Source organism: Astyanax mexicanus, chromosome 7, assembly GCF_023375975.1.
Source record: "Astyanax mexicanus isolate ESR-SI-001 chromosome 7, AstMex3_surface, whole genome shotgun sequence".
Lineage (NCBI taxonomy): Eukaryota > Metazoa > Chordata > Actinopteri > Characiformes > Acestrorhamphidae > Astyanax > Astyanax mexicanus.
Window position 1 is genome coordinate 20815504 of NC_064414.1, and position 22743 is coordinate 20838246.

A 22743-nucleotide genomic window follows, 5' to 3' on the forward strand; every position below is an offset into this window, starting at 1 on the left:
AGAATTATTGCACACTTTCTGTAAATCCTATTAACTTAATTTCACTTCACAAATATCACTGTGTTGATCTGCTATATGATATATTTAACTGAAATGGCTGATCCGAACAACCAATGACCAATTTATAAAGAACAATCATAAAAATTATCATGAGTGCCCATACTTTTTCATACCACTGTAGGAGGTTGGATGATCACCACCCCACCTCATGTCAAAAGCACTGTTCTATTCTATTGGTAGTAGCATTTTTTTTTTTTTTTATTACAGAGAACTCCACTCTGCAGATCTGTGTCAGCGATGGCTGCCCACAAAATAACCTAGCTGAATTCCTTCATTAGAAGGGGTGTCCACAAACATTTGGACACAGTATATCACTCAACTGAAAGTTCATCCTGTCTGCTTGAGTGTGCATCCCTGGAATGCAATGACTCCTCATCTGATTTATGTTGTGGAAACACGTAGACGACAAGAAAATAAGGGCAGTGCTGCATTATGGGTATTTGGCACAGTGCTGCTGCTGCTCAAAGGAGAGAGTGGAGGCAGGAGCGTCAGGTTCTGTTAGTGCTGCTCGGCCTGGTTCCTTCGTTAAATCTGGTTCTAAAAGGAAACTTAGTGCTGTGTAAACAAAGCTTTTGCTGAGGTTCGGATAATTATCTTTATTTGCATAATTAGTATACTGTATGTAATCTTACCCACAACTGTAAACATGGTATCTGTTCTACACTTTCAAATTTGCTCTCACACACACACACAATATTTTCATATTCAAACAAGAAATACTGCCAGTCTGCCATATCTGAAAGAACGAATCTGAAGACCAAAACACACACTGTGAGTATTTGGCGTGGTGCTGCTACACAGAGTCAGTGGAGGCAGCAGCGTCGGGTTCCGTTAGTGCTGCTTGGTCTGGTCCCCTCGTTAGCCCGGTTCTGAAAGGAACCCTAGTGCTGTGTAAACAAAGCTTTTGCTGAGGCTCAGATAAGTGCTGGCTCTCCTCAGCAGAAGTGCTTTATTAATCAAAAATGTACTTTTGAACCCCCTGTTCAAAGTGCTGCTTGATCCGCACATAAAATCAAAGCGCTGTGACGCACTGAGAGAGAGGTTAGGATGCGTGCGGAGGGTTCTGTGAACATTTCATGAACATGTGCGTATACTGCAGCTATTTTTACGTACGCTTGGACAAATCTGATGGAATCACCAAACAAAGAAGTCATTAATTCAGAACTGAGACAACGACATCTGCAACTTGTTAGCCATGCTCACTCCTACTCTTTCTCTCTCTCTCTCTCTGTCTCTCTCATACACACACACACACACACACACACACACACACACTCAAACAACTGCGCAACATTTGCATGAGCAACGTAGTCCACAAATCCAACATCTGTTACAGACCTTATAGCTATACCATTCAGGAGCCAGTGCCTGTAATCTGTGCGCATATGTGTCAGTGGTGTATAAAAGAACAGATAAACTTGTTTTAATGTAATATGAGAATATGGAGTTATTTAAAGATTATTTTAATGTGTTATAGCTAGAGCTGGGCGATCTGGCCTAAAAATATATGTATGTCTTTACTTTAATCCGTTTTTTTTTTCCTACTAAATATCAAACTACAGATGACCAAAAAATGGTTGAAAACTAGGCTTACCTTTATATTGGTTTTACTTAAATTTATGCTGATGTGATAAGGCATTCCAGGGTTATTAAGCTGTGAAAATGTCCGCTTTTAGTGTCACACACGGCACCGTGGGTCGCAATCTCCTTTAACTCTTTAGTGATTCTTTGGCACGGGTTATACAGTTGTGGTAAGACAAATTCAGAAAAGTATATGTGTCTTGGTAGCACATACGTCTGGTCTAAAACTTTCAAAATGTTAATGAATCCACTGTGCCCTATTCTTATCATATGGCACATGTCGTAAAATGTGTTGGGGACGGTTGCTTGCCTTACTCTGGATGATGTGCTAATGCTGCATTACTTCTGCTGAGAGCAGCGCTTTAATAAATTCATTGTGCTGCTTCCTTTAGAAGAAATCGTTTTCAAACATCTTACAGCGAGGACTTGTTTGGTCTGTGTCTGTCGCCGTAAAAACCAAACTAATTCACACAAGCTCCAGATTTCCCCTAATCGCTGTGTTTTTGTTTGTTTGTATGTATGTGTGTGTGTGTGTGTGTGTGTGTGGCAAAAACGCGGGAGGAGGGAGCCCAAAAAGGAGTGTTGGTAGTGGACCTTTAAACTGAAAGAAAATACATTTTTATAAAAACACATCGTTCTTAACTGTAAAATCGATTTAATCAATAAAATGTATTTATCGCCCAGCTCTAGCTATAGCATTACACACTTTTTTTTTTGCCACTTCAACTCTATAACTACAACTACAAAAGCAGGAAAACTATTTTACATGCTTGGCTGAATCCTACTTTTCCACTGTTCAATACGTGGATCTCCAACTTAATTTCTCAAAATGGACCTAATTTTCTAATCTTCACCTCAGAATCAATAAACAAATACGTTTGGTTCTATTCAGTTTAACAAAAATATAAATGTCTCCACAAAGACAGGATCATTTAGCTAGTACAGACTTCGTAAGAAACCCAGAGGAAGATCAAATAAGCTCAAAAGCTCCAGTGACGAACCTTCTCAGGAGTGGCAGCCCAACCAAAATTATTCCAAAAGAGCATGGACGACTCATCCAGAAGGTCACGAAAGAACCCAAAACAACATTTAAAGATCTGCAGGTCTCATGTGCCTCAAAAAACACTGCTGACCAAAAAGAACACAAAGGCCCTTTTCACATTTCCCAAACAACTCAAAAAAATCTAGACGATCCCCAGGACTTTGAGTAAATATTCTTTGAACTGACGTGACAAAAGTGGAACTTTTTGAAAGGTGTATCCCCTCTTACATCTGATTAAGACAAACACAATTTCAGAAAAACAAACATCATACTGAATCTAAAACATGTGGGTAGTGTGATGGTCTGGGACTGTTTCAGGGCCTGGACAACTTGCTTCAATAGACGGAACACAAAATTCTGCTGTTTACCAGACAATCCTGAAGCAGAATGTGCAGCCATCAATTTGTGACCTTAACCTTAAGTTCTATTCAGTTTGAATCAGAAAAGCTCCAAAGCTCCAGTGTAAACCTTTACAGGAGTGGCCGGCCAACCAAAATGATTCAAAGAGGGCAAGGACAACTTATCCAGAAGGTCACAAAAGATCCCCAAAAAAACTTTACAGAAACGCAGGTCTTACTTGCCTCAAAAAAAACCATCTAGATGAAGATTAACATTTTGAAAGGTGTGTGTCCTGTTACATCTGGTGTAAAACAATCCTAAGACAATCCTGAAGGAGAATGTGCAGCCATCAATTTGTGACCTTGACCTTTAGTTCTATTCAGTTTCAACTAAAAAATATACATTTCTCAGCAAAGACAGGTTCATTTAGTTAGTGCAGATTTTGTAAGAAAACTGGAGGAAGATCAGAAAAGCTCCAAAGTCAGAACCGCTCCACACTTACTACTTTATACAGAGTAAACTATTAGCTATTTACATCAGACACCAGCATGACCGTGCGTCTCCAATGACAATGCCATGACCAGTATCACCAGCAAATCAACACACATATCATTCTGGCTCAGCTGGCGAAACGAACACACCCCATGTTATCTCCATACCATCAACATAAACACACTATCTGTTTAACACTATCCACTTCCAAATCTGCCCGCACACAAAATATTTTCATATTCAAAGGCCAAAAGCCGCCAGTCTGCCGTATCTGAAAGAACGAAACCGAAGACAAAAACACAGGAAATGACTGAGCTCTTTCCTCCCGCTCTTTTATTTCAGAGCTTCATTCCGTGCAGAACGGAGGTGCCAAGAAATATGGGTGGACGGAAAAAGTCTGGGGGAGTGAGAGAGAAGGAGAGAAAGAGAGATGCAGGAGATGAAAGGATAAGAAGGCTGTAGGCCTCAGCCTTTCAATACCTCTAACTCTCACACACACACACACACACACACACACACACACACACACACACACACACACACACAATCCATTCCTGTGAGCTTCCTTTCTCACCACACTTTCCTCATCCCATATTCCCTTCCCTTCTGCACATCTGCAAAGGCTTTCTAAACACACATGGCATCCATGACAGGAAAGAACACTACACCCCCCATCCCCCACCCAACCCATGCTAAAGCCCGCCACAGCTTCTATAGCACTAACTAGAGCCACAGTGAGAGCTAATATTCACAAATGGAGAAAACATGGGACAGTGGAGAACATTCCCAGTAGTGGTCGGCCGACCAAAATTACTCCAAAAGGGCATGGACAACTCATCCAGGAGGTCACAAAAGAACTTAGAACAACATTTACAAAACTAATTGTTTCACTTGCCTCAAAAAAAAAAAAAAAAAAAGCTGCTGACAAAAAATATAAAAATTTGCCGAAAAATATAAAAAATATCTTTGGGAAAATATTCTTTGGACTGACGTTACAAAAGTGGAACCTTTCTGGTTACATCTGGTATAAAACAAACTTTTTTTTTTCTTCAGATAAAAGAGCATCATACTGAACGTAAACCATGGTGGTGGTAGTCTGGGGCTGCTTCAGGCCTTGCACAACTTGCTGTAATAGATGGAACCAGGAATTCTGCTGAAGGAGAATGTCAGGCCATAAATTTGTGACACAGGTGTACTTGGGTTCTGCAGCAGGACAATGATCCAAAGCACACAAACAAGTCCACCTCTGAATGGTTAAAAAAAAACAAAAAAAAAAAAACTAAATAACGGTTTTGGAGTGGCCTAGTCAAGGTCTGGTTCAGATGCTGTGGCATGATCCTAAACAGGACATTCATGCTCTAGAATCCTCCAATGTGTCTGAATTAAACAATTTTACAAAGAAAAGTGAACCAAAATTCCTCCACAGACATGTGAAAGACTCTCTGTCAGTTATCGGTAAAGCTTGTTTTTTGTTTTCTACAATAAATAAAATAATCATTTAAAAAGTGATTTTTATTATTTACACAATTATCTTTGTCTGATGTTAAAGTTATTTAGATAACCTGAAAACTATTAGTATGACAAAAAAGCAAAAACTAAAGAAATCTGTAGAGAGCAAATACTTTTTCAAGCCACTGTATAGTGTATGATATGGGGTGTGGTTTCTAGATGGGTGTTTACTACAGACCTGTAGCAGAGTTCCATGGGTGTGGTTCTGCTGGGTTCTTGGGCCAGGTTCCATCGGAAAGCTCTCCAATAAGGTCTGGATAGTGGCTGGAACGTGGGTGACCAAGACAAATGGAACCAAAGCTCTAGCAGCCATCTCTCTAGTGCGATACACAGCAGATCGGGCACAACTAGAAGAGAATAGAGAAAAATCACTAAATTAATGCAATGAATAATTATATTATTAGCATTCCTTAGAGAGAAGTGCAGATAGAAGCTTGTTTCACTTTGGGATTTTTTTACCACAGTTTTTTTTTTCTGCATGTGGATTCTCTCTGATGTTAAGGTGGACTAATGGTGGCTAGATGGAGTGCTCTGTCCTGAGTTTTATTATGCTACACATGGTTTGCTGAGCTGACCTCATTAATCTTATTGCATGCTCTTATTGTTTTTGTGTGCTGTACTAGACACACAGTATCTGAGCCTCATTTGCAATTACGAGTACAAATAAATGAGCATGGTATCGACCAGGTACCCGATACCAATATCTGCATTCATGCATCTCTAGTAATCAATAAGCCAAAACATGTCTTGTGTGGCCTATAATTGTATGTGCAAGTTAATGGAAGTAAAGGAAGCTTATTATTATGACTAGCATTGAAGCACCATGGCAGACTTCAGTTCTCTTCACCAATTAATGTCTTTGGTCGAGACTTCTAACTCAACATTTGTATACCTGTGTAGCATGATTGAAATGTACTTTCATTTACAAAAAAAAAACAAACAAATAAATAAAGCCGTATATCTACGGCTGGGTATTGAATTTCGATACCAAACATTTATTTTCGTAACTTTACATGAAACGTGCATAAGCGCAGAGAGCGTGTGCATAAATACTATTTAATTTTGGTTAATAATGGTTATATTTCTTAAAAACTAAAATGCATCTAGCAACACGCTTAGGGAAATTAGTAATGCTTTTATTTTTGTTCTTAATAAAGCGCCACAATTAAACATGCTCATTGTTTGTTTGTTCCAACAAGATCCAAAAGTATGGCAGCCTCTCATGATGACAGTATGAGAATGAGATTACTCATGTCGGCTGTTAAATATGTTTTGTAAGTATAATTATTGTTTTTTTGTATTTTTTTGGTTAGAAAACGGTACCGAAAAAAGTACAGTTTAAAACTAGAGCTGGACGATATGGCCAAAATGAATATCACAGTATATTTCTTAATTTCGGTCGATAATATTAAATTCTGATATGGATATAAACAGTACAGTTATAAGGGGTAATATAGTTATAAAAAAATAAATAAAACAAACGAAACAAAGACAGTATGTCTCATGTTTTGATCAACAGTGTATCACTGTATTATACACAAAAGAATATCACTATTCAGTGATATTCTTTTGTGTATAATACAGTGATTATTTAACATTTAATGCACAATAATCAGTTTAACAGGATTTCTGACACTTTCTGTAATGAAATGCATAGTTGGGTCAGTGTTCCTTAAGCACTGACGATATCCTCAATATGCTTATTTCAGCATATTGTTCATATGATAAGAACATTTTTCACTATATAATAAAATATTGATATACTGCCCAGCTCTAATACAGATTAGATACAGGATTATTCCAAAAACTGCTTTCATGTCTGTTTAATAAAAGTGTTTGGAGAAGTTAAATTTGAGTAGTGCACTCAGTAGTGTGAGAGATTGCTGACAGCTAGACATGCCTTTATGACAAACTCAAAGACATTGAAACAATATAAACAAGATGGCCACTTTGACTAACTGACCAACGATGGCTTTATTACAGACAGCCTAGCGAAACATTGCCCCAACTTCTGGTGTGATGATTTGAGGAGCTTTACATTAATAGTCATTCCACGTAATGATATGGGGAACACTATAGCTCAGCGATATATAACTCCCATAGCAGGGCCTCCCACTGGCAATTTTCAGCAGGACAATGCTCACCTATATACAAGTCAATCTGGACATGAACATCAACTAAATGGAATAAAAATAGTAGGATATTGGGATATAAGCTTCCATTACTTCCATTAGCCCCATAGCTTCATAACAAAAGTGAAAATCTTCGACTTTTAGCGTGAGTGACAGTGTAAACTTGCATTTTTGGTAAACTACTCTTTGAGACGTTTTGTAACTTCCTGTTTTGGAGAAGGGTGGGAGTACTGTTAGTTCTACACTGAACTTGAGAAGTCATGGTAAGGACATCCAGAGCTCAGGGGCTTTCCAGCGTAAACCCACTCAATCAAAGGAGCCTCTGTGTGTGTGTGGTGGTGGTGGTGGTGGTGGTGGTGGTGGTTGTGGTAACCCCCCCTGTGTTTGCTGCCCTGATACGTCCACCCTCACTTCCAGTGAAATGCTGATAACACTCGTTCTGCCACTCCTAACTTCATCACACAGAGAGCGGGAGTGAAGGAGGGGGAACAGAAGGAGAGTATTGAATGGGTGGGCATAGGGTTTGAGATGCTCGGACACGTGGGGGTGGTTTACAATCACCAAATCCAAATAAGACTTTCCACAGAAATGGAAAGCTGTGAAAGGTTCCAGAGACACAAAAAATAACCTCTTTTAATCATTATGGGCAGAAAGAACTGGAAGGTCTGTTAGTCAGTCAGTTAATTGAGGCGACTACTGATGTTCAGTTACGGAAGTTATGGAGATTCAGGATTTGAATCCAGGGTGACTCTTCACTGTCTGTTGGTTTTAGTGCTGGACATGCAAATTAATAGTGGACAAAGTACACAAACCATGTAACAATTTTTTTTACACTATAAGGTGCACTTAAATCCTTTCATTTTCCCCAAAATCAGGTTGTAAGGAGCAATAAAGCCACTCCATTGAAGTGCAGCGTGATAAAGGAGTTTCAGTGAAGTTCTCCAGCATCAAGGCTGGAGCAGTATTAGCATTAGCTGCTAACCATGCTAAGCGCTAGCTATTTCGCCGTTTAGAGGTGAGTATTACCAGACTGTAGCCTGCTGCTAACCCCGGCTAGCACTGCTGGAGCAGCATTAGCATTAGCTGCTAACCGTGCTAAGTGCTAGCTTTGTCACTGTTCAGAGGCAAGTATATCGGACAGTAGTCTGCACATTTACCGTGTTTAAACAAGCTACGTGGCACGAACCGCTAGTTAATATCGCCCTGGCTTACCGGAATACTAAGTGTTCCTCAGTGTAGAGCTGTCAGGCGGCATTTACTAATTCAAAAGCTTACTGTAAATAAAGGGAAGCGCTTTACTTACCCAAATAAACGCTTTTCAGGAGAGAAATCAGTGTAGATTAACATCCAGTGCTCGCTGGACTCTGAATGAGAGAGTTGAAGAACCATTCCAGGTTCTACCTCATAAAGCTGACTAAGGGTATTTCCACACCTGTAGTTAATATCCCTGGTCCGGAACAGTTGATGAGTTTACTTGTTTACTTGGAGCGTTTTCTCCCTCTGTTTGGTGTAATTTTGCACAGGTATAAACCTAAACGCACCAAAACACGCAGCAGTAAACCACACAAGCACACGGTCTCTTCTGATTGGTCAGAGCTATCTGGTGCGGGAGCAAAAAAAGTAAATATAGTGAGAAGATTCTTGGTTCTAGTTCTTATATCTGTGCAGTGTGAAGCTGCTTTAACACAGAACACTGTGTTTGAAAGCCCATCGGCAATTTTTCAGTGTTTTCAATGGGACATGCAGCGCAGATGTCAGTGTAGTAAATGGAGTCACACTGCTGTGAGTAGTGAATGCAGCACAGACCATACGTGTAAACAGCATGGATCAGCAGACAGAGTTTGTTTATAGCAGTATATTATCCGAATAAGACTGTGCCTTATCAGTAGTTTAGCTCAATTAAAAAAAGAAGTATATTTGATAGCTGGATTGGATTAAGACCAGATCACATTCTCACCACAAGTGAACTGCCCCAGAGCACATTTGGGAACGGACCAAGTGTGTCTGAGATTAAGTAGACACAAGCCATCTGACCAATAATGAGGCAGCAGGCAAGTAAATGGAATGGTATGATCCACTTTAGCCATATATACTGCATTGTTTCTGTAGTATTTAACATTATATGTAAGAAATTAATTAAAAATCTTTCAGAGCCTAACCAAACTATGGTTTTTACCCCTTTAAAGGGGTGCTGAAGTATTAATTGTGGGGGTCTGAACCCCCAAAACCCCCGTAATTTGCACCATAGTGCTGGTGGGAAAATGCCCTGAGAGAATAATGCCAAAAGTGGGCAAAGTTGGCCCACTACAAAGCAAGTATAAAACATATTTTGGCTTTTTTTAACACTTTTTTTTGCTTACTTTATAATTGGCATATGCATTCCTTCATAGTTTTGATTTCTTCAATATTAATCTACAGTGTAGAAAAATACAATGAATAAAAATAAAGGTAAAAAAAAAATTCATTTAATGAGAAGTGGCGTGTCCAAACTCTACCAACTAGTCCTATAAGTACTTTGTTACTATCTATAACTGGTGATAACTCTAAAGTGAAGGACCTACTGTTATTCTTTATCAGTAACAGTAGTTATTTCTGAATAACTGAAAAAAAAAAATGAAAAAAAAAAAAAAAACTAATAGACAGAAGCTATGCAGGATCTTATTGTTTTTGAGTGAGGCATCTGTCATGTAATGTTGATACATGTACATCCAGACAATGACTTTTCATTTTTCTTTCAGAAATTTGAGGAAATTAGATCAATTTCGTTTGTCCTGTATGAGTCAGCCACTCTAAATTCCTTCAATAGTACATATCACAAATTCCTCTGGGGAAATTTACTGCCAACAGTGCTTAGGACCAATACTGTGCCTCAGGCAAAAAAGTCCTGATTCAGCACTAAATCTACTGTCATGCTACATATTGTGAAGGTAACACAGCAATGAGACCAGTCAGTAATGAACAACTCAACTGAAGAGGAGGAGAGGGATGAAATGGATGGATGCATGTTCACCTAGTTCCACTAAAACATTTTCCACTGGAGGAACCTATGCCAGCTTCGATTCCAGGGCCGAAGTTAGCTCATACTATAATAGCTCATACTCCAGATATTTTACTGAAGACCCAGGAGCATATGGAAGTTAAAAGCCAATTAGAAAGACGACTGGTTTCACAGAATGACCAAAAAAGATCAGGAATTTGTGCTGCACATTTATTTATTGCGTTATGTTTTATTGGCTGCAGATTATAAGCCAATAAAAATGTGTTGAGTTCTAGACAAATGTTCTTTTTTTATTCTAATTTGTACCATTACACATTGTATCCAGGTATAGACAGCTACAACTGCAAATGCAGGACATTAACTGGATGCCTTCTATTATGTTGAATAAAGATTAAAATAGATAAATAAATTGCTGAATAAAGAGAACATTTTCTCCAACTTTATCTCTTGTTCGTGTGTGCTTTCTTAAGGTTGCTGGTGTTTTTTTCACCTATTTGTTTATGAACTGCACGCTGAGCTGTATTTTCATGTATGAAAAGTGCTTTGTAAATAAAGTCTGTTATTATAATTATTATTACTATATATTATTTTCCAAAGTTAGCGTTGATATTCATTTCATAGAAGAGAACAGAATAAAATAATCTACTACCTAAAACATATCAGGTTTAAAAAATGTTAGTAAAGCACAGAAAATCAGTATTTACTATTTTAATAATTACTTAAATTTATTACTGCACACAAAAATATCAAAGTATAGTGTGACATTTTTTAAAATTCAACATTAATCATCAATTGACAAAATAGCTTCATATTTGCTTCATATGCGTATTGCAAACTTAACTGTATTTGGCTTGTAACTGTTAAATGAAAAAAAAATCTATGTATTAGTATAAAAAAAAAAAGAAAGAAAAAACTACTTAATTTTTTCCCTGATATTTTAAGAGGTCTATATGCGTCTTTAGGATTTGGGATAAACGTCAAGTAATTATTTTATCCTGCTATTTTCCCCTAATTTATCTATGCCGTTTATCTCACTCACTCAGCTGGACTCCCCCTACCACTAGTAATGCCCCAAAACTAAAATAAAAAATGAAGACTAACACATGCCTTCTCCGATACATGTGAAAGTCATTCACTTTCACTTTTTTTACCAATTAGCATCATAGCGTGCTTGGAGGAAAGCCCAGCGGGTCCGATACATCAGCTAACAGATGCCTGTGCTGACCAATATCACCTCAGGAGTGATCTGGGAAGAGAGAATGCCATCTACACACCCAGAGAGAGCAAGGCCAATTATGCTTTCTCAGACTCCAGCTGCTGATGGAGAGCTACATGATCTCCTGATCATAGTGGCAGCGTATCAGTACGCTGGACCACTCATTGGTAAAAGTAATTTTAACTCAACTTAAGAGCCACCTGTTGCATACACTTCCAGAACACTATGTACACTTGCATCACATTCCTGACTTATGGTTGTAATGGGTCTATACAAACGAATACAACACAACAACACAGCATGGCAACAATCCCACATAACACAGCTTGAGTCATGTGATAAACACACACACACACACACACGGCTGTTGTGGCTGGAAATGCATACAGATACACAAACACAGACTCCTTCACAGTCGTTCCCAGGCTCTTTCACAGGCCTACACACAACGAGAGGTAATGTGCACAGGAATCATAGGAACCAAACAAAACATACTCTCTCTCTCTCTCACACACACACACACTGAAACTAATGATCAACAGTCTCTACTTCTAGCTCCCTTTTGTGCCTCATATGCTTCCTATCAGCACTAATTTGTCTCATTAAAACTCTTTGGAGAGGAAATGACAGTTTGGAAGGGTGTAATTTTAGAAACACAGCCGGCCGAGGCGAGCCATCTCCAGGGGGCTACAGCGCCGTCTCGAGCCACCATTACAGCGCGAGCTGCCATCTGGCTCTTATTTGACCCACTGGTACAGTCTCCCCCTCTTATGACTCTTTAGGTCTCTAAACAGTAACCCCCAACCCTGTGCTGCCTAAAACGAAACGGAAATCGAAAGGGACCAGAATAATTTACCAGAGACCAGAGAGAATACTGGAACATGTTTTGATTCCATGAAAGTCAGAGTTCCAGGTATGTACCTGCATTGGTTACAAGACACCTGTGAACCTGGTCCATTTAACACAGTCATATCAGCGTATTATCACAATCTTCATAATAGTGGCAATAAGAGTCCTCGGCTTGGATGACATTACCAAGGAGAGTACCATTTTATGTACTAGTTTTGCCAAAAAAACATTTGTGAAACTTTGCAGAAACAGACTGGAGGTGGCCTCTTGATGTTCCAACAAGACTAAGCACCATTGCGCCACACGAAGTCCATAAAGACATGGATGAGATTTGAAGATGTAGAAGAACAGTGTTGGGTGAAGAAGAACTTGACTGGCCTGCACGGAGTCCTGACCTCAACAGAATAAACTAGAGTATTGAGATTGCAAGCCAGGCCTTTCTTGTCCAACATCAGTGTCTCAGAATGGAAAAAGATTACCACAAACACACTCATAAACCTTGTGGAAAGCATTCTTGGAAGAGCTCAAACGTTTATAGCTGCAAAGAGTAGGATTAAGAACAGGGCTTTCATTTGTGAAAGAATGAGTCAGTGAATTTCAGCGTGTTACCAAAAAAAGTATGTCACATGTGCAACAAGTCCAGTAGTAAAATGTCCCAGTCAACTGTCAGTAGTATTATAACAAATTGAAAACAACTGGGAAAGACTTAGAAAGATACATTGCATTGTGCCAAGTGTAAAGTTTGGTGGAGGGGAGATTATGTTGTGGAGTTGTTTTTCAGAAGTTGGGCTCGTTAGTCCATTATTTTTAGTGAAAATAAATCTTAATGCTTCAACACAGCAAGAGATTTTGTACTTTTTGAATTTCATGCTCCCAACTTTGCAGGAAAAGAATAAGGATGGCCTTATTCATGTTCCAATATGACTGAGCACTGTTGCTCCAAGCAAAGTCCATAAAGACAAGAATGGGCATTGAAGATGTGGGTGTAGAAGGACTTGACTGGCCTGCACCTCAAAAGAATGAACTAGAGTATTGAGATTGCAAGCCAGGCCTTTGTTGACCAACATCTGTGTCTCGGAATGGAAAAAGATTACCATAAACATACTCATAAACCTTGTGGAAAGCCTTCTCAGAAGAGCTCAAGCTGTTATAGCTACAAAGAGTGGGATTAAGAATAAGGGCCCTTTATGGATCTTGCAAAACAAAGGTGACAGAAATGCTACAGAAATGTGGAACCAATCAACAGATCCCTACATCATAAAGCCCTCCCACAGAACGGTTCTACAGTTTGGTTTGCTAACTGTACTCATACTCAGAAAACCAGACTGAGGCAGATTTTTTTTAATATTCCATGCCAAACAGTGTCTGTGTAAGAAAGCAACCAGAACGGTTACTCTCCGTGCTCAGAAACATTCAGCCCTGCACTGGTAAAGAGGCCTTGATTAGCAAATCAGGCCTGGGGCATTCCACTAACTAATTAGAAACATTCATCTCAATCAAATTTCCAAGCCTTATAATTCAGCCTTAAGTTCTTAAAACCCAAGTAATCAATGCTCACACGGCAGGAGTAGGCTACAAGAAATAGCCAAGAGTTTTCAGCTTGTGGTTTCTTCAGACTGGAATGTTATTGGTAAATGCCAGTTCTTAAAACATTAAGCTGGTATCTGGAAGACCAAGAACTCTATGAGAGTACTATTAGTATGTTGATACTCATAGCAATAGATACACTCAAGACCCAGGCACAATGGATCGGGTTATGGTATGCTATTTTAATTCTAATCAAAGTATTTGTTTTAACCACAATGTTCAGATTGTCATCTGTTGACCTTAAGGAGACATTGTCGGACATTACTGCCCAGCTGGCAGCACTGAGAGCAGTAGAGAGAAGGTAAATAAAGAGTTGTGCAGTGTGGAACTATTTTATAGTAGAGCATTAAAACAGAACATCATATCTAAAACCACTATTAGATAACATTTCACTGCACTGGATCTCTTGTGGACACTGGATTTGTGTCTGAATTGCACACAGCTCAACTGCATTGTATTCCACTGTGTGATGCCGGAATGTAAAAGCAAATCACAATGTACAGGATTGCATTTCGTCTAGGAGCAGTGTGGTATTTGTGCCAAAATGAAATGTAAATCACTGTCCAATCAGAACCCACTACAGAACTAGGGGCGGGGATCAGTCTCGAGGCCCCCTAAAACATACAAGTATATACTAATGTAATTGCAGTCTACATTTCTACATTCATTCTTTAATTTACATTTAAATATCCACTACAAAAAATATATATTTTGTGTGGAAATTGGACTGGAGGAATGGAGACAATGTCCCAGCATAACGGGCATTTTAAATAAGAAAATACTGGCTGAAGTTCTGTTAATAAGAGCTGCCATTGCTTAAACCCAGCACGTTTCCTTAAAATCTGATGATACATCCTGATCATGTTATGAGTTACTACAGAAAATATCATACCTAAATGGCCCTTTAATAAAACATAATACAAAAATAAACTACTACTAAAATAAATGAATAAATAAAAACATTTGCCATTATATAAACCTTCACTACTGTCGTATTTCTTAGCTCCAGAGGATCTGCTGAACATTTGAGCTTAGCATTTACACACAAAATGCTTAGATTGGTAACTGGTAATGTAGTTAAAAAATTATATTCTACACTACAAATAAAGTAATTTATTTTAGTATTAGTTAACAGCACATCTACTATAATCTGTGCCTAAATTATTTATCCAAATTAGATATGTGAAAAAATCTTGTAATCGTGACATGTTGTATCATTTTCGTATGCCATACTGAAGTTACGGTCATCATCATCATCAAATTCTGTTAAACTTACACCAGTAAATTCATAATTCCTGGTATTTGCTTACTTAGGAGTATTTTTTTTTCTCTTCCGTAACACAGATGCTCCGACATGTTGTAGAGAAACGTCTTGTAATATATTGTGTTTCACAGAATCACAGTATCGTGATATCATTATTATCGTAGGGCAGCATATTGTGATAATATTGTAATATTTCCCATGTGATTGCCCCTCCTAATTCAAACACAAAGATTGAATTGGATCAGATCAGTGGTTTCAAAATAACTTTTAATAGATATTTAGGAAGGGCTTTCTCAATCCCCTGACCTGAATATAACAGACAATTTGTGAATAGACCTTAAACCAGCTGTGGATGTAAGATGAACCGAGTACAAAAAAGTGGTGTCATACCATTTCCAGGAACAACATTATTGAATGCTAAAATTGTCTGACAACAATATATAACGTTGAATATCAATTTCTAATCTTGTATCAGAATACAACACATCATAGTCCATCCTTCAGATCATCTATTCATCTGGTATAAAAGGCTACATCCCAAACACCCCCAGCGTGGAACTCTAAGCTGATCTGAGTCCGGGGCTTACCCAGTACGTGGTCTGATCTCCCAGACACGTACACACACACACACACCCACAGAGGGGAGGAGGTGGGTGCAGGCAGCCAGGCCTGGCTATATTTAACATCTCCTACATGTGGGCTTCATTTGGGTGGATGTGCTCGCATACCTCCACTGACAAGAACCAGCCAGCCAGGCCTTCCAACCCAGAGCCCTTCAACCTTAACCCTTAAAGGAACAGTTGAACCACGCGATGCTAATGCGGCCTAAGAAGACGTAATGGCAGCATTGCTAATTAGCATGACATTGTGGCTAATTCACATTACAAGCTTTAGTGCTGAGGTCTGATTTTTGCTTTCTGTGTTAGTAAAGTGACCCATATCGGTCATTAGTGGTTATGTGGGCAGACACCCATGATCAGTGTCTGGTGCTCTCAGGTCACTCGACATAGTAGGGCACTTTCATCACTTCAGACTCATTGAAAGACTCGAGTCATATGATGAGCTATTTTTTCTGCCAACTGACTGTAGAGCATTAGTACTGTGACTGTGTTTCTCCACACTGAGAAAACAATAGGCCTCCAGCAATAATTTACGTGACATAGTAAAAGACTGATTATTCGACTGTCACAATACTTTACATTTGGTTGGATTACAACAATGTTTCTGTCCAAACCTTAAAAAAGTATCTTCAACCATATCACTACAGAAAAGGCCTACTAAAAAATATTACAACTGGGTTAATGAAAAAATACACAAATCCAGTTCCAAAAGAGTGAAGAGACTGTATATAAAAAAAAAAAAAGTAGATATATGTATGTATTAAAAACATCAGAATGCAAGGATTTGCAGGTCTCATATATATCCACATTTCTCTCAATATATCAAATGTTGTAACATTTCATGAAAAACATTAACTAATTCAGAATTTAATTGGAGCAACACATCTAAAATAAATAAATAAAATAAATACAATTAAAATGTTGCAACAAAATGCCGGAAACGTAAATGGTTTTAATAAGAAAAAAAGATCAACTAAGATGACTGGGTATAAAAAGAGCATTTTATATAAGAAGAACCATTCAGAAAAAAAGATAAGAAGAGGTTACAAAAAAACGCATGTAACAATTTCTGGAACAATTTTAACAAAAACTTTCAACATAAAATTGTGAACACTTTGGACATCACCATTTACAGTACAGAATTTAATTAAAAGATTTAAAAAATCTGAAGAGATCTTTGTGAGCAAGGGACAAAGCTGACTGTCAGTATTGGATGCTGGTGATCTTCTAGCCCTCAGGCAGCACTGCATTAAAAACAGACATGATTCTGTACTGGAAATCACTGCATGGGCTCAGGAACATGAATTTTCATAAATCGTAAAATGTCTTAATTTCAAAATCTAATATGTGTTCTGTGTTCTTTTGCAAATACAATGTGTGTCTATGAGACTTACAAATCATTGCATTCTGTTTTAATTCACATTTTACACCATCTGCTAACTTTTTGGAATTGGGTTTGCACACACACTCACACACTAGTGCATCTCAAAAAAGGGAATATTATTGAAAATTTAGTTCATTTCAGCAAATAATTTAAAAGTATTCATATTCATATTATATAAATTTATTACACACAGAGTGATCTGTTTTAATTGCTTACTTATTTTATTGTTGATGATTATGGCTTACAGCCAATAAAAACCCAAAAAAGAGTGTCTCAGAAAATTAGAATATTATATAAGACCAATTGTTACTTTTGGCAGCGTGGGAAGTGTGCCAAGTCCTGCTGAAAAATTAAATCCGCATCTCCATAAAAGAAAGTCAGCAGAGGAAAGCATGAAGTGCTGTAAGATTTTGTGGGAAAACACTGCACTGACTTTAGACTTGATATAACACAGTGGACCAACACCAGCAGATGACATGTCTCTCCAAACCATCACTGACCTCAAGCAGCTTGAACTGTGTGTCTCTCCACTCTTCCCCCAGAATCTGCTCCCTTGATTTCCAAATTAAATGCAAAATTTACTGATGATGTAAATGTTGGTGTTTGTCCACTGTGTTTTATCAAGTCTAAAGTCAGTGCAGTGTTTTATCAGAAAATCTTACAGCACTTCATGCAGAGATGCAGATTTAATTTTCCAAAAAATTCCCAAAATTTAGCACACTGCCCTAACCGCCAAAAGTACCAATTGGTCTTATATAATATTAAACTTTTTGAGACACTGATTTTTGCATTTTCATTGGATGTAAGCCATAATAATTAACAATAAAATAAATAAACACTTAAAATAAATCACTCTGTGTGTAATACATCTATATAATATAAATTTCACATTTTGAACTAAATTGAGGAAAAGGTAACTTTTCAATGATATTCAAATTTTTTAAGATGCACTAGCATATTTACATATATACTACAAATGCACTTATACTACTACTACAGCCTCTGTGCCTGGTTTTCCAATGTGTGCAACTGGTCTCCATTAGCATGGACTCCTCTGCTCATCTCTGCTCTGTGTTATCTGCATTCCAGCCCGAGGCCTTGGCCTGATCTTCTCTCCCTCGCATGCCCATTCTGTTCCCGGCACAGACACACAAGCCTTTACCAAGTAACCACATAAAGGCACATACACAAAAAATATTAGCCCCCTTCTGACTTTTCTATTTTTGCTTATTTGTCTCTCTTAACCCTATTATGTTCAAATGTACGGAACTACAGTAATGTTCCCAGGTTAAAAATGGTCCCAGATACATTTTTTGTTCTTATTTTTAGCCCAAATAATACAAATATAATCATTATATTTTCCTTATAAAAAAACGGCATGGTCACACATGGCCAAGCTGAAGCAGCAAAACCAAGCAAGCTGATAAAGCTGGTTGATCAGCATAACTAGAAAAACTGCTAATTTTCCATTATATGCCATCTATTATTTGTTTTCACTCTGATCCCCAGTTTTTCACCCACCTTAATAATCAAACACCATCTGAAACCACCTACCAGCAAAACCCAGACTTAAACTGGATTTTTTTCTGCAGAGTTAAATAGTTACATATTGGTAACTATTGGTTTATCTAATAGTTCATCTCTCTGGTCCAAATTAATTTATAAAGTTTGCTTATTTAATGCGTTTCTCCATCGGTTTGGTTTGTTTTCACACAGGCACAAAACAAAAAGCTCCAAACGTGCCACAACAAACCACGCAAAGTAAATATAGCTAGACCGTCCTGTGTTTCAGATCAATGTGTATATAATGCAGTGTGACGTGTGAACACTGAACGCAGAAACTTTGCTCATACATTTTCAAACACAATGTTTTGTAATGGGTAACACAGTGTCCACACCGTTGCACCAGTAAACAGCACATTCCACACTTAGTGTAAAAACAGCTTAGTATGGAGCAGTAGCAGAGACAGCACAGTTTGCTCATAGCTATGAAAATTGTCTGCGTAATTAATCTGGATAACCTGCACCTGAACAGCCGTGTAATTGCTTCAGAGAGCTTGAACTGATTTCACACCTGTAAAACTAACAAGAAAAAAAATGCCTTAGTTTTTACCCATTGAAGCATTTTTGTCACTACTGGGTCAAACTGACTGGAAGAGTATGTGTGCAATATAAACAATTATACATGAACATACATCATATAAACACATCAAATTAGGTTTCCAAAAAACATTATTACAACATAAAAGTAAGGATCCAGACTAAACCAAAGTCACCATTTACTAGCCATTTGTGAAAGAATGCCAGCCATTTAGGTACTCATTCAACCACTTTACCAAATGTAGTTACGATAATAATAATAATTGGGATCAGTGGAACTAATCTGTGGATCCCAGGTTTAATTACTAGCAGCACTGGTGAAGATAAACCTGGGGGGGTTGGTGGGTGGAGGTAGCCCAGTATCTTACAATTAAAATAAATATTTAAAGAAAGAAAAAGAAAAACGTTTTGTGGATGATGCTTGTTATTGAGCATGATTGAGTACAGTCCATCCTCCAACAAATGAAATGAAAGGACTATGTTACCCCTGTCTAGCAGCTCTTTTGAGTGCTTCCTTTTGTTCTACGCAGAATAAACAGAATGTCGCAATCACAAACAGCAGAGATTTGTCACTGGGGCCAGCGCAGCGTCGGCTGATGAAATGTAAACCAGCTTTCACACCTCAAACACACGTTGTAAGCATTCCTTTACGCTTGCGTTTGTGATTGAGCCAAACTCAGACTCAATACTTCAACTGTGTGCAATCGGCACTGTTGCATGTAAACCTTCTAATAGCTACAGTTATTTTGTTTGGTTTGTTTATTCATAACCACAAACTTTCTGAAATCCAGATTTCCAGTGTTTCAAAATGTGTTTTAGATGTAAACACAGTCAATCACAATGGTTTGATGTGAAATGCAAATTCCAGAGAAACATACAGTATAGTGAGAACTGTTGACAGCTGTGGTGATTGGATTTAGATGTCTGAAGTGTTTATTGCATCTAAAAGCAACATTACAGTAAATAATTACCGTATTTTACAGACTATAAGGCGCACTTAAGGTCCTTTTTCCCAATGTGACTTCTAATCCGGTATATGCATGAATTTTACCAGTCGAGCATTAAGGAGCAATGAAGCCACACAGAATATAAAGCAGTTTAAGTTCAGTTCTTCAACACTAAGGCTGAAGGAGCATTAGCCTTAGCCGCTAACAGCACTAAGGGCTAGTTCTTTCGTCGTTCACAGGGGAGTATTATCGGCCTGTACCCTGCTGCAACCCCGGCCAGCACAGCTGGAGCAGCATTAGCATTAGCTACTAAGCATGCTAAGTGCTAGCTCTATCGCCATTCAGAGGTGAGTATTATCAGACTGTAGCCTGTGCGTTTACCATGTTAAAACAAGCTACGTGGGACGAATCCGAGCTTATATCGCCCCGGTTTACCGGAACACTCAGGGTTCCTCAGTGTAGCGCTGTTAGCTGCTAATGCTAATGCTGCTCTAGCCAGCCTTAAGGAAAATCTGGAAATCTAAGCTTACTTTAAATAAACAGAAGCGCTTTACTCTCCCAAATGAACAGTTTTCAGGAGAGAAATCTGTGTAAATTAACATCCAGTGCTTACTTAACTTTTCAATATTTTTTTGTTTGTTTCTTTTTAAGAACTACAGTTTTGTTTACTTCACTTAAGTCACCCCCCACCACCACCCAGTGTCAAAACCTGCTGAATTAGAAGGAAAACATGACGCCCTGTTCCTTATGTGTCGCATAATACGCCTTATAATCCAGTGCACCTTATAGTGTGATAGTGTGAAAATACGGTATTTAAAACACACAGAATTCTTGAGAGTTCTTGAGATACTGATTTATGATGAGGTCTTGTCCACAAATATATTAAAAAGCCTGGCCAGAGGTTAGTTTGCTATTGTAATGGAAACAAACTGGTTAATGTTTTGTTTAAAATGCACCGTGCTACAATGCTTTTCTATGAAACACAAAAGGCATACCAGGTTTAAATATAAAACTATTAATGGTTTACTCTAGCCATTTTCATACATGAAATGCGAATATGAAAAATGGACTGAACTCTGATTCTGTTGATGCATTTTGCACTCAGATAGTATCTGGATATACTTTGTTAGCTACCAGTTAGCTTTGTTTTTAAATTCTAACTTCATGCTTATGAAAGAGGTGTGTATTTTTTCCATATATATATATATATATATTAAATGTTCCTGGCTTTGAAGTAGGGGTGGGAGATGTGCTAAAATACAACTCTCTTTGATTAGTGCATATTAATATTGTTTTGATTTTTGCAGTCTTAGTGGTATGTGGATGCTGTTTCACTCTATTTTGACCTATTCCAAACTGTCCACAAACTTCACAAAAAGAAATATTGAGATACATAATGTTTTCCATGACAAGGCCTTTAAGTAAGTGATTATATACAGCTCTGAAAAAAATCAGTTTCTCTATTTCTTCTTAATTTTGCTGTTTATATGTTTAAGTAAATTTAACATTGTTGTTTTATTCTATAAACTACAGACAACATTTCTCCTAAATTCCAAATAAAAATACTGTCATTTAGAGCATTTATTTGCAGAAAATGAGAAATAACAAAAAAGATGCTGAGCTTTCAGACCTCAAATAACGCAAAGAAAACAAGTTCATATTCATAAAGTTTTAAGAGTTCAGAAATCAATATTTGGTGCAATAATCAAAGTTTGACCCCAACCCCAGTTTTTTTTTTTTTCTGGAGCGGTTTGTGCTGCACGTATTGTTGAAACAACCTATTATACTTGGTGAATTAAGTTCTAATTCAGAACTACATACAATTAAAATGTTTACAATAAAATACAAACAGTTTTTTCTATCCAATTTGGCATGAATTCTTTACTCTAGCGCATCACCATTTGCTTTAACATCCCTCAAACATACAAGCTTGTGTGTACGAGTCTGTGTGTATTCTTTGTTTGCTTTTTTTTTACTGGTTTAAAACTGGCAAAAGAGGACAGTGTGCTACGATGTTTTTCTATTTGCATGCTTCCAGGTTTGCATGCTTGCTGGATACACTGTTTTTTTTTCTCTTCTCATTGAGCAAATGTGCTCTTTTAGAGATCACAAAATCTAAAACTATGAATGTTTTACTAAAGCCAGGCAGCCATACAAATAAAAATATGGCCCAGACCCCGATCAATATTTTGTATCTGAATAGTATCTTTATACCTGTGACTATAATGTGTATCCAGTGTGATTTTACTTTACAGCAAAAAAAAAAATAAAATAAAATAAAATAAATAAGTCACCATATTCTCACTTTACTCTCTGTAAACAAAGCTCTGTAGCAAAATAGTCTTGCACTGAATCTGTGAACAGTTTAGAGTAATGGTGAGAAGGTGAGGGTCTACAGCGTAGTGGAGCAATAGATGGTTCTCACATTCCTGCAACAGCTCTATTAGATAATGTGAAGGACTCTAGGATTGTAAACAGTAAGAGACAGTCAGAGAGCTAAAGACAGCAAAAGAGAACCCAAGATCCACAATTATAATTAATTGCATTAGCCTTTTTTTTGACAGACATTTCCGACATTTGCCTTGCAGCATCTGATCTCCAAACTATTTTTCCAGGTTCAAAA

At 37.8% G+C, this 22743-nt stretch overlaps 1 protein-coding gene across 2 annotated transcripts in view; it reads right to left on the bottom strand.

Moving 5' to 3' along the window:
* thada (THADA armadillo repeat containing) overlaps window positions 1–22743 on the bottom strand; it is a 147888-nt gene that overhangs the window by 54570 nt on the left and 70575 nt on the right. For both annotated transcript variants that reach the window (XM_049481770.1, XM_049481771.1), the window contains exon 29: window positions 5202–5370. In XM_049481770.1, coding sequence (XP_049337727.1) covers window positions 5202–5370 — 169 coding nt within the window. The remainder of the gene's footprint in view (window positions 1–5201; window positions 5371–22743) is intronic.